Source organism: Watersipora subatra, chromosome 1 (assembly GCF_963576615.1).
Source record: "Watersipora subatra chromosome 1, tzWatSuba1.1, whole genome shotgun sequence".
Taxonomy (NCBI): Eukaryota; Metazoa; Bryozoa; class Gymnolaemata; order Cheilostomatida; family Watersiporidae; genus Watersipora; species Watersipora subatra.
In genome coordinates, this window is record NC_088708.1 from 35,495,035 (window position 1) to 35,513,506 (window position 18,472).

At 27.1% G+C, this 18,472-nt stretch overlaps 1 protein-coding gene across 1 annotated transcript in view; it reads left to right on the top strand.

Moving 5' to 3' along the window:
* LOC137402857 (nuclear pore glycoprotein p62-like) overlaps positions 1 to 18,472 on the top strand; it is a 67,791-nt gene continuing 49,319 nt past the window's right edge. Inside the window, exons 1-2 of the mRNA XM_068089368.1 lie at positions 1 to 61; positions 3,067 to 3,097. Of these exons, the coding sequence (XP_067945469.1) occupies positions 1 to 61; positions 3,067 to 3,097 (92 nt within the window). The remainder of the gene's footprint in view (positions 62 to 3,066; positions 3,098 to 18,472) is intronic.

Genomic DNA, 18,472 nt, shown 5'->3' on the forward strand with positions numbered 1-18,472 from the left:
ATGTGTAACTCAACTCTTGCTTGTGAGGATGCACAATCACCGCTCTCTCAATTATATCAAGGTGTTTAGTTATTTTTCAGTGAATTTTCTGTGATAAAACATTAATTGCACATTAAATTTAAACTCTCTTGTACACAATCTTAAAGATACAGTGCGTCTGCGGGTTACAGTGGCCCTGTTATAAGATTTTTTTGCCCTGCGATGTATAACAAGCTGATTTTATGCCCTTTTATATAAAATCAACAAAAAAAACTTCTCTCAAAATTCTTATTTGGCAGTCGATGTGCTGATTATGTTGGAATAAAAAATATGCCAATATGCTGTTCGCCGAAATTCTCTAACAACGAATAAAAAAGATACTCGGTATTGCTCAGTTCAGCATTATTTGTTATCAGCTATAGTTATTAGTTATTAGAAAATGAAACCGTACATGATAAAATTTTAGCAATGGAAAATGTTAAGCTCAGTTAAATAGTTAAAAATATATACTAAAACTCAGCTTCAAGTATGTGCTTTGTTTTGTAATTCCTTTAAATTAAAATCAACGCTTATTCTATACATCTGTCTCGAAAGTAGAAACTCTCTACGGTATGTACTGCACATATTACATTGCAAGGTTACATTTTGTTGCAGATCATAACCACGAAATGCACTAAAGTTACCGTAGGTAACTATAGTTACTAAGGTTAACATATTTTGTTACTAATTTTTAATATGTGCAGTACGTATATAAAATTTTGATGATTTGCACCATAGGCTGTTTGCATTAGATAATTACTATAGGTTGCAATACCCCTCTATACCAAATTTTCGCTTCCCCATGCCAACACTGGAACGTGTTGAAATCCACTGTAGTAGAATATAGCGGTTATCAATAGACTTCCGTAATTTTCCTAAGCCTTTTGGACTAAAAATTGGTAGTTGTGGCATTGCCAATTTAATTCTTTGAACCCTAACCATGTTTTTCAATATGTGCTGGTAACCCTGGGCAATTTGTCCAACGATCCGAAGTCTTTCAACTTTTATTGAATATATTGAAATGTGCTCATAATACAATGATATTTAGTAAAACACTAGCAAAAAAAGTCTGGACACACACAGCAAATGTCACCAAACAGAAAAAAGGAGTGTTTCAGCCTGTCTTGACCAACTGTTGTTTTTGCGGAGTTGTCCTCTGGCGAGTGGAGCAAGCAAACAACAACTTGTCACAATTCGCACTGCAACTGATGCATCGGCTGCACTGAAAGGGAGTTGTTCTCTTCTGTCTATGCGGCTTGGCTACGATGTTATTTCGGTCACTCCATTGGTAATCATAACGGATTTAGCCACAAAAATTTATGTGGAAAAAAATAACATAGAAACGTTTAACCAGAGACCAGTCTCTGCGGTAAACTTTAGCAGAACTTAAGACAACCTGTTATCTTAACGTGACAACCTGCTGTTTTTCTCGCTCCGCTCGCCGGTGGACAACTCTGCAAAAACAACAGTTTATCAAGACAGGCTAACATAATCAGTGATGATATACTGTAAATTGAGAAACAGTAACACAATTCTCAAGGGTTCAAGAAACTCTTGTATACTTCCATTAACAAACTACGCGTATACTCTAATGACAGCGTAAACAGGTAATTAACTTTTCAATATGCTGACCATTTAAAAAAAATTTTCTGCGTCCATTGATCAGCTGAAGTATTGTTTTTTTACCATAATCAGATCTTTACTGAGCCTGACTAATTTCAGGTTTTGACAGCCATTCGCGTAACTTTTAGTAAGTAATTAAAAAACACTGAATGGAATTTTTGTTTTGTTTTGATGAGCACATAGTTCTTAGAGTGTGGTCTGATGAGCACATAGTTCTTAGAGTGTGGTCTGATGAGCACATAGTTCTTAGAGTGTGGTTTTTGTTGCATCTCTTATAAACCTCTTTATTCGAATAATGCACTATAAAAAAGCAACACTAATTTAAGATTTTCGTGTCTGATTAGCGCAGTCTCTTTTATGTTCAGTTTGTTGTTAGTAAATATGAGGCCTATGAATATAAATCATTACTTTGCTGCTTATTACAGAACTGCCTAAAAGCTTTTGTTGCAATATACATGTATATGGACCTTCAGTTTTTTGTATACTCCGTTCTGATAATATACTTGTCAACAATGTACTGCTGTTAAGAATTATATACAGAAGGGATAGTTTTAATTGTAAAACAAATGTAAATACTAAATACCCTAAAATGATTTATTAAAATACTTACTACTATAATACACATGAATAGAATGAGAGCCCTCTATTCCACCATGTTTATCATCACAGTTATTAGTGATTATTTTTCATGAAGCGCTTTATTTCAGAATGATATATGATTCTTATAAAACGACTTCAGTTTAGTTACAAAGTATGTGGTTGAAAAACCCATTGACTATATATGTACTCATATTAGTCGTGTTCTGTATCATTTCCCATGTTCCAAGAGTATGACTAAACCGAGTTCAAGCTTTTCATTTTCAAGCACTTCCAACACTAGCAACATCAACTGTTGGCTTTTCTGCGTCTCAAGACACACTTTCATTGTCTTCTTTCTCAAACAGTGAAAGTAGATTCTACCTTGTCTTGTACTAACCTCAGAACCCCTTACCACATCTTGCAATTGTTTCTACTTGAGGGCTAGCAACATTATATCTTCAAAATACCTTGTTTAATATGTTTATTACAATGCATGTATCCGCTAAACATTTTATAACTACCAACTAAAGCTTACTAGCTGCAAACTCACAGCGCTTGAAACTGCAATGGGTGTTAAAAATTGTTTGCAGCCTGCTTTGTTTGCAAAAATATAATTCTCACCCTTTAACAAGCTATGTGAAAAAAGTTGACAACTAAATATAGGAAACTTGTAGGGTTTGACTTATTATTAACTGGGGTCCATCTACATGTATATTAATTTTCATATAGCTTCACGATGGCTGTGTTTGTGTAATTTCTATATGGAGATCTGTCAATTTCTGTCTTTCTTGTACATACAATGTTTGGTGGATTGCGTTGCAATCATTCTCCGGTTATGTTTTGTAGGTGGAACAACCATGAATTCCTCAACCTCGAGGTAATTGTTGTTTGGCTGAATTCACAGTTATTACTTATAAACAAACGGTGAACTGTTATCATCATTTACAAATAATAATAGGTTTATTCACAGACACTTGTTGGTAGCAGTCATACACATGACAAGTTCCAAGTTAATAAAAACATACTGCACATCCTATTGCTAAAGATCTGCTACACATCATATTGCTAAAGACATACTATACATCATATTGCTAAAGACATACTATACATCATATTGCTAAAGACATACTATACATCATATTGCCAAAGATATACTACACATCATATTGTTAAAGATATACTACACATCATATTGCTAAAGATATACTACACATCATATTGTTAAAGACATACTATACATCATATTGCTAAAGATATACTACACATCATATTGCTAAAGATATACTACACATCATATTGCTAAAGACATACTACACATCATATTGCTAAAGATATACTATACATCATATTGCTAAAGATATACTACACATCATATTTCTAAAGATATACTATACATAATATTGCTAAAGACATACTACACATCATATTGCTAAAGACATACTACACATCATATTGCTAAAGATATACTACACATCATATTGCTAAAGACATACTATACATCATATTGTTAAAGACATACTATACATCATATTGGTGAAGACATACTATACATCATATTGCCAAAGATATACTATACATCATATTGCTAAAGACATACTACACATCATATTGCTAAAGACATACTATACATCATATTGTTAAAGATATACTATACATCATATTGTTAAAGATATACTACACATCATATTGTTAAAGATATACTATACATCATATTGCTAAAGATATACTACACATCATATTGTTAAAGATATACTACACATCATATTGTTAAAGACATACTATACATCATATTGGTGAAGACATACTATACATCATATTGCTAAAGATATACTACACATCATATTGTTAAAGATATACTACACATCATATTGTTAAAGATATACTACACATCATATTGTTAAAGACATACTATACATCATATTGCTAAAGATATACTACACATCATATTGTTAAAGATATACTACACATCATATTGTTAAAGACATACTATACATCATATTGGTGAAGACATACTATACATCATATTGCCAAAGATATACTATACATCATATTGCTAAAGACATACTACACATCATATTGCTAAAGACATACTATACATCATATTGTTAAAGATATACTATACATCATATTGTTAAAGATATACTACACATCATATTGCTAAAGATATACTACACATCATATTGCTAAAGATATACTATACATCATATTGCTAAAGATATACTACACATCATATTGTTAAAGATATACTATACATCATATTGCTAAAGATATACTACACATCATATTGTTAAAGATATACTATACATCATATTGCTAAAGACATACTACACATCATATTGCTAAAGATATACTACACATCATCTTGCTAAAGACATACTACACATCATATTGCTAAAGACATACTACACATCATATTGCTAAAGATATACTACACATCATATTGCTAAAGACATACTATACATCATATTGTTAAAGACATACTATACATCATATTGGTGAAGACATACTATACATCATATTGTTAAAGACATACTATACATCATATTGGTGAAGACATACTATACATCATATTGCCAAAGATATACTATACATCATATTGCTAAAGACATACTACACATCATATTGCTAAAGACATACTACACATCATATTGTTAAAGATATACTATACATCATATTGTTAAAGATATACTATACATCATATTGTTAAAGACATACTACACATCATATTGCTAAAGACATACTACACATCATATTGCTAAAGATATACTACACATCATATTGTTAAAGATATACTATACATCATATTGCTAAAGACATACTACACATCATATTGCTAAAGATATACTACACATCATCTTGCTAAAGACATACTACACATCATATTGCTAAAGACATACTACACATCATATTGCTAAAGATATACTACACATCATATTGCTAAAGACATACTATACATCATATTGTTAAAGACATACTATACATCATATTGGTGAAGACATACTATACATCATATTGCCAAAGATATACTATACATCATATTGCTAAAGACATACTACACATCATATTGCTAAAGACATACTACACATCATATTGTTAAAGATATACTATACATCATATTGTTAAAGATATACTATACATCATATTGTTAAAGATATACTATACATCATATTGTTAAAGACATACTACACATCATATTGCTAAAGACATACTACACATCATATTGCTAAAGATATACTATACATCATATTGCTAAAGATATACTATACATCATATTGCTAAAGATATACTATACATCATATTGTTAAAGATATACTATACATCATATTGTTAAAGACATACTACACATCATATTGCTAAAGACATACTACACATCATATTGCTAAAGATATACTACACATCATATTGCTAAAGATATACTATACATCATATTGCTAAAGATATACTACACATCATATTGCTAAAGACATACTACACATCATATTGCTAAAGACATACTACACATCATATTGCTAAAGACATACTATACATCATATTGTTAAAGATATACTATACATCATATTGTTAAAGATATACTACACATCATATTGTTAAAGATATACTATACATCATATTGTTAAAGATATACTATACATCATATTGTTAAAGATATACTATACATCATATTGTTAAAGATATACTATACATCATATTGTTAAAGATATACTACACATCATATTGTTAAAGATATACTATACATCATATTGTTAAAGATATACTATACATCATATTGTTAAAGATATACTATACATCATATTGTTAAAGATATACTACACATCATATTGCTAAAGACATACTACACATCATATTGCTAAAGATATACTATACATCATATTGCTAAAGATATACTACACATCATATTGCTAAAGATATACTATACATCATATTGCTAAAGATATACTACACATCATATTGTTAAAGATATACTATACATCATATTGCTAAAGACATACTACACATCATATTGCTAAAGATATACTACACATCATCTTGCTAAAGACATACTACACATCATATTGCTAAAGATATACTACACATCATATTGCTAAAGACATACTATACATCATATTGTTAAAGACATACTATACATCATATTGGTGAAGACATACTATACATCATATTGCCAAAGATATACTATACATCATATTGCTAAAGACATACTACACATCATATTGCTAAAGACATACTACACATCATATTGTTAAAGATATACTATACATCATATTGTTAAAGATATACTATACATCATATTGTTAAAGATATACTATACATCATATTGTTAAAGACATACTACACATCATATTGCTAAAGACATACTACACATCATATTGCTAAAGATATACTATACATCATATTGCTAAAGATATACTATACATCATATTGCTAAAGATATACTATACATCATATTGCTAAAGACATACTATACATCATATTGCTAAAGATATACTATACATCATATTGCTAAAGATATACTATACATCATATTGTTAAAGATATACTATACATCATATTGTTAAAGACATACTACACATCATATTGCTAAAGACATACTACACATCATATTGCTAAAGATATACTACACATCATATTGCTAAAGACATACTACACATCATATTGTTAAAGATATACTATACATCATATTGTTAAAGACATACTATACATCATATTGCTAAAGACATACTATACATCATATTGCTAAAGATATACTACACATCATATTGCTAAAGATATACTATACATCATATTGCTAAAGATATACTATACATCATATTGTTAAAGATATACTATACATCATATTGTTAAAGATATACTATACATCATATTGCTAAAGACATACTATACATCATATTGCTAAAGACATACTATACATCATATTGCTAAAGATATACTACACATCATATTGTTAAAGATATACTACACATCATATTGCTAAAGATATACTACACATCATATTGCTAAAGATATACTACACATCATATTGTTAAAGATATACTACACATCATATTGCTAAAGATATACTACACATCATATTGCTAAAGATATACTACACATCATATTGCTAAAGATATACTACACATCATATTGCTAAAGATATACTATACATCATATTGCTAAAGATATACTACACATCATATTGTTAAAGATATACTATACATCATATTGCTAAAGATATACTATACATCATATTGTTAAAGACATACTATACATCATATTGTTAAAGACATACTATACATCATATTGCTAAAGATATACTATACATCATATTGCTAAAGATATACTACACATCATATTGCTAAAGATATACTACACATCATATTGTTAAAGACATACTACACATCATATTGCTAAAGATATACTACACATCATATTGCTAAAGATATACTACACATCATATTGCTAAAGACATACTACACATCATATTGCTAAAGATATACTACACATCATATTGCTAAAGATATACTACACATCATATTGCTAAAGATATACTACACATCATATTGCTAAAGACATACTACACATCATATTGCTAAAGATATACTACACATCATATTGCTAAAGATATACTACACATCATATTGCTAAAGATATACTACACATCATATTGCTAAAGATATACTATACATCATATTGTTAAAGATATACTACACATCATATTGCTAAAGATATACTACACATCATATTGCTAAAGATATACTACACATCATATTGCTAAAGACATACTACACATCATATTGCTAAAGATATACTATACATCATATTGCTAAAGATATACTACACATCATATTGCTAAAGACATACTACACATCATATTGCTAAAGATATACTACACATCATATTGCTAAAGATATACTACACATCATATTGCTAAAGACATACTACACATCATATTGCTAAAGACATACTACACATCATATTGCTAAAGATATACTACACATCATATTGCTAAAGATATACTATACATCATATTGCTAAAGACATACTATACATCATATTGTTAAAGATATACTACACATCATATTGCTAAAGATATACTACACATCATATTGCTAAAGACATACTACACATCATATTGCTAAAGATATACTACACATCATATTGCTAAAGATATACTACACATCATATTGCTAAAGATATACTACACATCATATTGCTAAAGACATACTACACATCATATTGCTAAAGATATACTACACATCATATTGCTAAAGATATACTACACATCATATTGCTAAAGATATACTACACATCATATTGCTAAAGATATACTATACATCATATTGTTAAAGATATACTACACATCATATTGCTAAAGATATACTACACATCATATTGCTAAAGACATACTACACATCATATTGTTAAAGATATACTATACATCATATTGTTAAAGATATACTATACATCATATTGTTAAAGACATACTATACATCATATTGCTAAAGATATACTATACATCATATTGCTAAAGATATACTACACATCATATTGCTAAAGATATACTACACATCATATTGCTAAAGACATACTACACATCATATTGCTAAAGATATACTACACATCATATTGCTAAAGATATACTACACATCATATTGTTAAAGATATACTACACATCATATTGTTAAAGATATACTATACATCATATTGTTAAAGACATACTATACATCATATTGTTAAAGACATACTATACATCATATTGCTAAAGATATACTATACATCATATTGCTAAAGATATACTACACATCATATTGCTAAAGATATACTACACATCATATTGCTAAAGACATACTACACATCATATTGCTAAAGATATACTACACATCATATTGCTAAAGATATACTACACATCATATTGCTAAAGACATACTACACATCATATTGCTAAAGATATACTACACATCATATTGCTAAAGATATACTACACATCATATTGCTAAAGATATACTACACATCATATTGCTAAAGATATACTATACATCATATTGTTAAAGATATACTACACATCATATTGCTAAAGATATACTATACATCATATTGCTAAAGATATACTATACATCATATTGCTAAAGATATACTACACATCATATTGCTAAAGATATACTACACATCATATTGTTAAAGATATACTATACATCATATTGCTAAAGGCATACTACACATCATATTGCTAAAGATATACTACACATCATTGCTAAAGATATACTACACATCATATTGCTAAAGATATACTATACATCATATTGTTAAAGATATACTACACATCATATTGCTAAAGATATACTATACATCATATTGCTAAAGATATACTACACATCATATTGCTAAAGACATACTATACATCATATTGCTAAAGATATACTACACATCATATTGTTAAAGATATACTACACATCATATTGCTAAAGATATACTACACATCATATTGCTAAAGATATACTACACATCATATTGCTAAAGATATACTATACATCATATTGTTAAAGATATACTATACATCATATTGCTAAAGATATACTATACATCATATTGTTAAAGATATACTATACATCATATTGCTAAAGACATACTATACATCATATTGCTAAAGATATACTACACATCATATTGCTAAAGATATACTACACATCATATTGCTAAAGATATACTATACATCATATTGCTAAAGACATACTACACATCATATTGCTAAAGATATACTACACATCATATTGCTAAAGATATACTACACATCATATTGCTAAAGATATACTACACATCATATTGCTAAAGATATACTATACATCATATTGTTAAAGATATACTACACATCATATTGCTAAAGATATACTATACATCATATTGCTAAAGATATACTATACATCATATTGCTAAAGATATACTACACATCATATTGCTAAAGATATACTACACATCATATTGTTAAAGATATACTATACATCATATTGCTAAAGACATACTACACATCATATTGCTAAAGATATACTACACATCATATTGCTAAAGATATACTACACATCATATTGCTAAAGATATACTACACATCATATTGTTAAAGATATACTACACATCATATTGCTAAAGATATACTATACATCATATTGTTAAAGATATACTACACATCATATTGCTAAAGATATACTATACATCATATTGCTAAAGATATACTACACATCATATTGCTAAAGACATACTATACATCATATTGCTAAAGATATACTACACATCATATTGTTAAAGATATACTACACATCATATTGCTAAAGATATACTACACATCATATTGCTAAAGATATACTACACATCATATTGCTAAAGATATACTATACATCATATTGTTAAAGATATACTATACATCATATTGCTAAAGATATACTATACATCATATTGTTAAAGATATACTATACATCATATTGCTAAAGACATACTATACATCATATTGCTAAAGATATACTACACATCATATTGCTAAAGACATACTACACATCATATTGCTAAAGATATACTATACATCATATTGCTAAAGACATACTACACATCATATTGCTAAAGATATACTATACATCATATTGCTAAAGATATACTACACATCATATTGCTAAAGACATACTACACATCATATTGCTAAAGATATACTACACATCATATTGTTAAAGATATACTACACATCATATTGCTAAAGACATACTATACATCATATTGCTAAAGATATACTACACATCATATTGCTAAAGACATACTACACATCATATTGCTAAAGATATCCTACACATCATATTGTTAAAGATATAATACACATCATATTGCTAAAGATATACTATACATCATATTGCTAAAGACATACTACACATCATATTGCTAAAGATATACTACACATCATATTGCTAAAGATATACTATACATCATATTGTTAAAGATATACTACACATCATATTGCTAAAGACATACTATACATCATATTGCTAAAGATATACTACACATCATATTGCTAAAGATATACTATACATCATATTGCTAAAGACATACTACACATCATATTGTTAAAGATATACTACACATCATATTGCTAAAGATATACTACACATCATATTGTTAAAGATATACTACACATCATATTGCTAAAGATATACTATACATCATATTGCTAAAGACATACTACACATCATATTGCTAAAGATATACTATACATCATATTGCTAAAGAAATACTACACATCATGTTGTTAAAGATATACTACACATCATATTGCTAAAGATATACTACACATCATATTGTTAAAGATATACTACACATCATATTGCTAAAGATATACTATACATCATATTGTTAAAGATATACTACACATCATATTGCTAAAGACATACTATACATCATATTGCTAAAGATATACTATACATCATATTGCTAAAGATATACTATACATCATATTGCTAAAGATATACTACACATCATATTGCTAAAGAAATACTACACATCATGTTGTTAAAGATATACTACACATCATATTGCTAAAGATATACTACACATCATATTGTTAAAGATACACTACACATCATATTGTTAAAGATATACTACACATCATATTGCTAAAGATATACTACACATCATATTGCTAAAGACATACTACACATCATATTGCTAAAGACATACTACACATCATATTGTTAAAGATATACTACACATCATATTGTTAAAGATATACTATACATCATATTGCTAAAGATATACTATACATCATATTGTTAAAGACATACTATACATCATATTGCTAAAGATATACTACACATCATATTGCTAAAGATATACTACACATCATATTGCTAAAGATATACTATACATCATATTGCTAAAGATATACTATACATCATATTGCTAAAGACATACTACACATCATATTGCTAAAGATATACTACACATCATATTGCTAAAGACATACTACACATCATATTGCTAAAGATATACTATACATCATATTGCTAAAGATATACTATACATCATATTGCTAAAGATATACTATACATCATATTGCTAAAGACATACTATACATCATATTGCTAAAGATATACTACACATCATATTGCTAAAGATATACTACACATCATATTGTTAAAGATATACTACACATCATATTGCTAAAGATATACTATACATCATATTGTTAAAGATATACTACACATCATATTGCTAAAGACATACTACACATCATATTGCTAAAGACATACTACACATCATATTGTTAAAGATATACTACACATCATATTGTTAAAGATATACTATACATCATATTGCTAAAGATATACTATACATCATATTGTTAAAGACATACTATACATCATATTGCTAAAGATATACTACACATCATATTGCTAAAGATATACTACACATCATATTGCTAAAGATATACTATACATCATATTGCTAAAGATATACTATACATCATATTGCTAAAGACATACTACACATCATATTGCTAAAGATATACTACACATCATATTGCTAAAGACATACTACACATCATATTGCTAAAGATATACTATACATCATATTGCTAAAGATATTCTATACATCATATTGCTAAAGATATACTATACATCATATTGCTAAAGACATACTACACATCATATTGCTAAAGATATACTACACATCATATTGCTAAAGATATACTATACATCATATTGTTAAAGACATACTATACATCATATTGCTAAAGATATACTACACATCATATTGCTAAAGATATACTACACATCATATTGCTAAAGATATACTATACATCATATTGCTAAAGATATACTACACATCATATTGCTAAAGATATACTACACATCATATTGCTAAGGACATACTACACATCATATTGTTAAAGATATACTACACATCATATTGCTAAAGATATACTATACATCATATTGCTAAAGACATACTACACATCATATTGCTAAAGATATACTACACATCATATTGCTAAAGACATACTACACATCATATTGTTAAAGATATACTACACATCATATTGCCAAAGATATACTACACATCATATTGTTAAAGATATACTACACATCATATTGCTAAAGATATACTACACATCATATTGTTAAAGACATACTATACATCATATTGCTAAAGATATACTACACATCATATTGCTAAAGATATACTACACATCATATTGCTAAAGACATACTACACATCATATTGCTAAAGATATACTATACATCATATTGCTAAAGATATACTACACATCATATTTCTAAAGATATACTATACATAATATTGCTAAAGACATACTACACATCATATTGCTAAAGACATACTACACATCATATTGCTAAAGATATACTACACATCATATTGCTAAAGACATACTATACATCATATTGTTAAAGACATACTATACATCATATTGGTGAAGACATACTATACATCATATTGCCAAAGATATACTATACATCATATTGCTAAAGACATACTACACATCATATTGCTAAAGACATACTATACATCATATTGTTAAAGATATACTATACATCATATTGTTAAAGATATACTATACATCATATTGTTAAAGATATACTACACATCATATTGCTAAAGATATACTACACATCATATTGTTAAAGACATACTATACATCATATTGGTGAAGACATACTATACATCATATTGCCAAAGATATACTATACATCATATTGCTAAAGACATACTACACATCATATTGCTAAAGACATACTATACATCATATTGTTAAAGATATACTATACATCATATTGTTAAAGATATACTACACATCATATTGCTAAAGATATACTACACATCATATTGCTAAAGATATACTATACATCATATTGCTAAAGATATACTACACATCATATTGCTAAAGATATACTACACATCATATTGTTAAAGATATACTATACATCATATTGCTAAAGACATACTACACATCATATTGCTAAAGATATACTACACATCATCTTGCTAAAGACATACTACACATCATATTGCTAAAGACATACTACACATCATATTGCTAAAGATATACTACACATCATATTGCTAAAGACATACTATACATCATATTGTTAAAGACATACTATACATCATATTGGTGAAGACATACTATACATCATATTGTTAAAGACATACTATACATCATATTGGTGAAGACATACTATACATCATATTGCCAAAGATATACTATACATCATATTGCTAAAGACATACTACACATCATATTGCTAAAGACATACTACACATCATATTGTTAAAGATATACTATACATCATATTGTTAAAGATATACTATACATCATATTGTTAAAGATATACTATACATCATATTGTTAAAGACATACTACACATCATATTGCTAAAGACATACTACACATCATATTGCTAAAGATATACTATACATCATATTGCTAAAGATATACTATACATCATATTGCTAAAGATATACTATACATCATATTGTTAAAGATATACTATACATCATATTGTTAAAGACATACTACACATCATATTGCTAAAGACATACTACACATCATATTGCTAAAGATATACTACACATCATATTGCTAAAGACATACTACACATCATATTGTTAAAGATATACTATACATCATATTGTTAAAGATATACTATACATCATATTGTTAAAGATATACTATACATCATATTGTTAAAGATATACTACACATCATATTGCTAAAGACATACTACACATCATATTGCTAAAGATATACTATACATCATATTGCTAAAGATATACTACACATCATATTGCTAAAGATATACTATACATCATATTGCTAAAGATATACTACACATCATATTGTTAAAGATATACTATACATCATATTGCTAAAGACATACTACACATCATATTGCTAAAGATATACTACACATCATCTTGCTAAAGACATACTACACATCATATTGCTAAAGACATACTACACATCATATTGCTAAAGATATACTACACATCATATTGCTAAAGACATACTATACATCATATTGTTAAAGACATACTATACATCATATTGGTGAAGACATACTATACATCATATTGCCAAAGATATACTATACATCATATTGCTAAAGACATACTACACATCATATTGCTAAAGACATACTACACATCATATTGTTAAAGATATACTATACATCATATTGTTAAAGATATACTATACATCATATTGTTAAAGATATACTATACATCATATTGTTAAAGACATACTACACATCATATTGCTAAAGACATACTACACATCATATTGCTAAAGATATACTATACATCATATTGCTAAAGATATACTATACATCATATTGCTAAAGATATACTATACATCATATTGTTAAAGATATACTATACATCATATTGTTAAAGACATACTACACATCATATTGCTAAAGACATACTACACATCATATTGCTAAAGATATACTACACATCATATTGCTAAAGACATACTACACATCATATTGTTAAAGATATACTATACATCATATTGTTAAAGACATACTATACATCATATTGCTAAAGACATACTATACATCATATGCTAAAGATATACTACACATCATATTGCTAAAGATATACTATACATCATATTGCTAAAGATATACTACACATCATATTGCTAAAGACATACTACACATCATATTGCTAAAGATATACTATACATCATATTGCTAAAGATATACTATACATCATATTGTTAAAGATATACTATACATCATATTGTTAAAGATATACTATACATCATATTGTTAAAGATATACTATACATCATATTGTTAAAGATATACTATACATCATATTGTTAAAGATATACTACACATCATATTGCTAAAGACATACTACACATCATATTGCTAAAGATATACTATACATCATATTGCTAAAGACATACTATACATCATATTGTTAAAGATATACTACACATCATATTGTTAAAGATATACTACACATCATATTGCTAAAGACATACTATACATCATATTGCTAAAGATATACTACACATCATATTGCTAAAGACATACTACACATCATATTGTTAAAGATATACTATACATCATATTGCTAAAGACATACTATACATCATATTGCTAAAGATATACTACACATCATATTGCTAAAGACATACTACACATCATATTGTTAAAGATATACTATACATCATATTGTTAAAGATATACTATACATCATATTGTTAAAGATATACTATACATCATATTGCTAAAGACATACTACACATCATATTGCTAAAGACATACTACACATCATATTGCTAAAGACATACTACACATCATATTGCTAAAGATATACTACACATCATATTGTTAAAGATATACTACACATCATATTGTTAAAGATATACTATACATCATATTGTTAAAGATATACTATACATCATATTGTTAAAGACATACTATACATCATATTGCTAAAGATATACTATACATCATATTGCTAAAGATATACTACACATCATATTGCTAAAGACATACTACACATCATATTGCTAAAGATATACTACACATCATATTGTTAAAGATATACTACACATCATATTGTTAAAGATATACTATACATCATATTGTTAAAGATATACTATACATCATATTGTTAAAGACATACTATACATCATATTGCTAAAGATATACTATACATCATATTGCTAAAGATATACTACACATCATATTGCTAAAGATATACTACACATCATATTGCTAAAGACATACTACACATCATATTGCTAAAGATATACTACACATCATATTGCTAAAGATATACTACACATCATATTGTTAAAGATATACTACACATCATATTGTTAAAGATATACTATACATCATATTGTTAAAGACATACTATACATCATATTGTTAAAGACATACTATACATCATATTGCTAAAGATATACTATACATCATATTGCTAAAGATATACTACACATCATATTGCTAAAGATATACTACACATCATATTGCTAAAGACATACTACACATCATATTGCTAAAGATATACTACACATCATATTGCTAAAGATATACTACACATCATATTGCTAAAGACATACTACACATCATATTGCTAAAGATATACTACACATCATATTGCTAAAGATATAATACACATCATATTGCTAAAGATATACTACACATCATATTGCTAAAGATATACTATACATCATATTGTTAAAGATATACTACACATCATATTGCTAAAGATATACTATACATCATATTGCTAAAGATATACTATACATCATATTGCTAAAGATATACTACACATCATATTGCTAAAGATATACTACACATCATATTGTTAAAGATATACTATACATCATATTGCTAAAGGCATACTACACATCATATTGCTAAAGATATACTACACATCATATTGCTAAAGATATACTACACATCATATTGCTAAAGATATACTATACATCATATTGTTAAAGATATACTACACATCATATTGCTAAAGATATACTATACATCATATTGCTAAAGATATACTACACATCATATTGCTAAAGACATACTATACATCATATTGCTAAAGATATACTACACATCATATTGTTAAAGATATACTACACATCATATTGCTAAAGATATACTACACATCATATTGCTAAAGATATACTACACATCATATTGCTAAAGATATACTATACATCATATTATTAAAGATATACTATACATCATATTGCTAAAGATATACTATACATCATATTGTTAAAGATATACTATACATCATATTGCTAAAGACATACTATACATCATATTGCTAAAGATATACTACACATCATATTGCTAAAGATATACTACACATCATATTGCTAAAGATATACTATACATCATATTGCTAAAGACATACTACACATCATATTGCTAAAGATATACTACACATCATATTGCTAAAGATATACTACACATCATATTGCTAAAGATATACTACACATCATATTGCTAAAGATATACTATACATCATATTGTTAAAGATATACTACACATCATATTGCTAAAGATATACTATACATCATATTGCTAAAGATATACTATACATCATATTGCTAAAGATATACTACACATCATATTGCTAAAGATATACTACACATCATATTGTTAAAGATATACTATACATCATATTGTTAAAGATATACTATACATCATATTGTTAAAGATATACTATACATCATATTGTTAAAG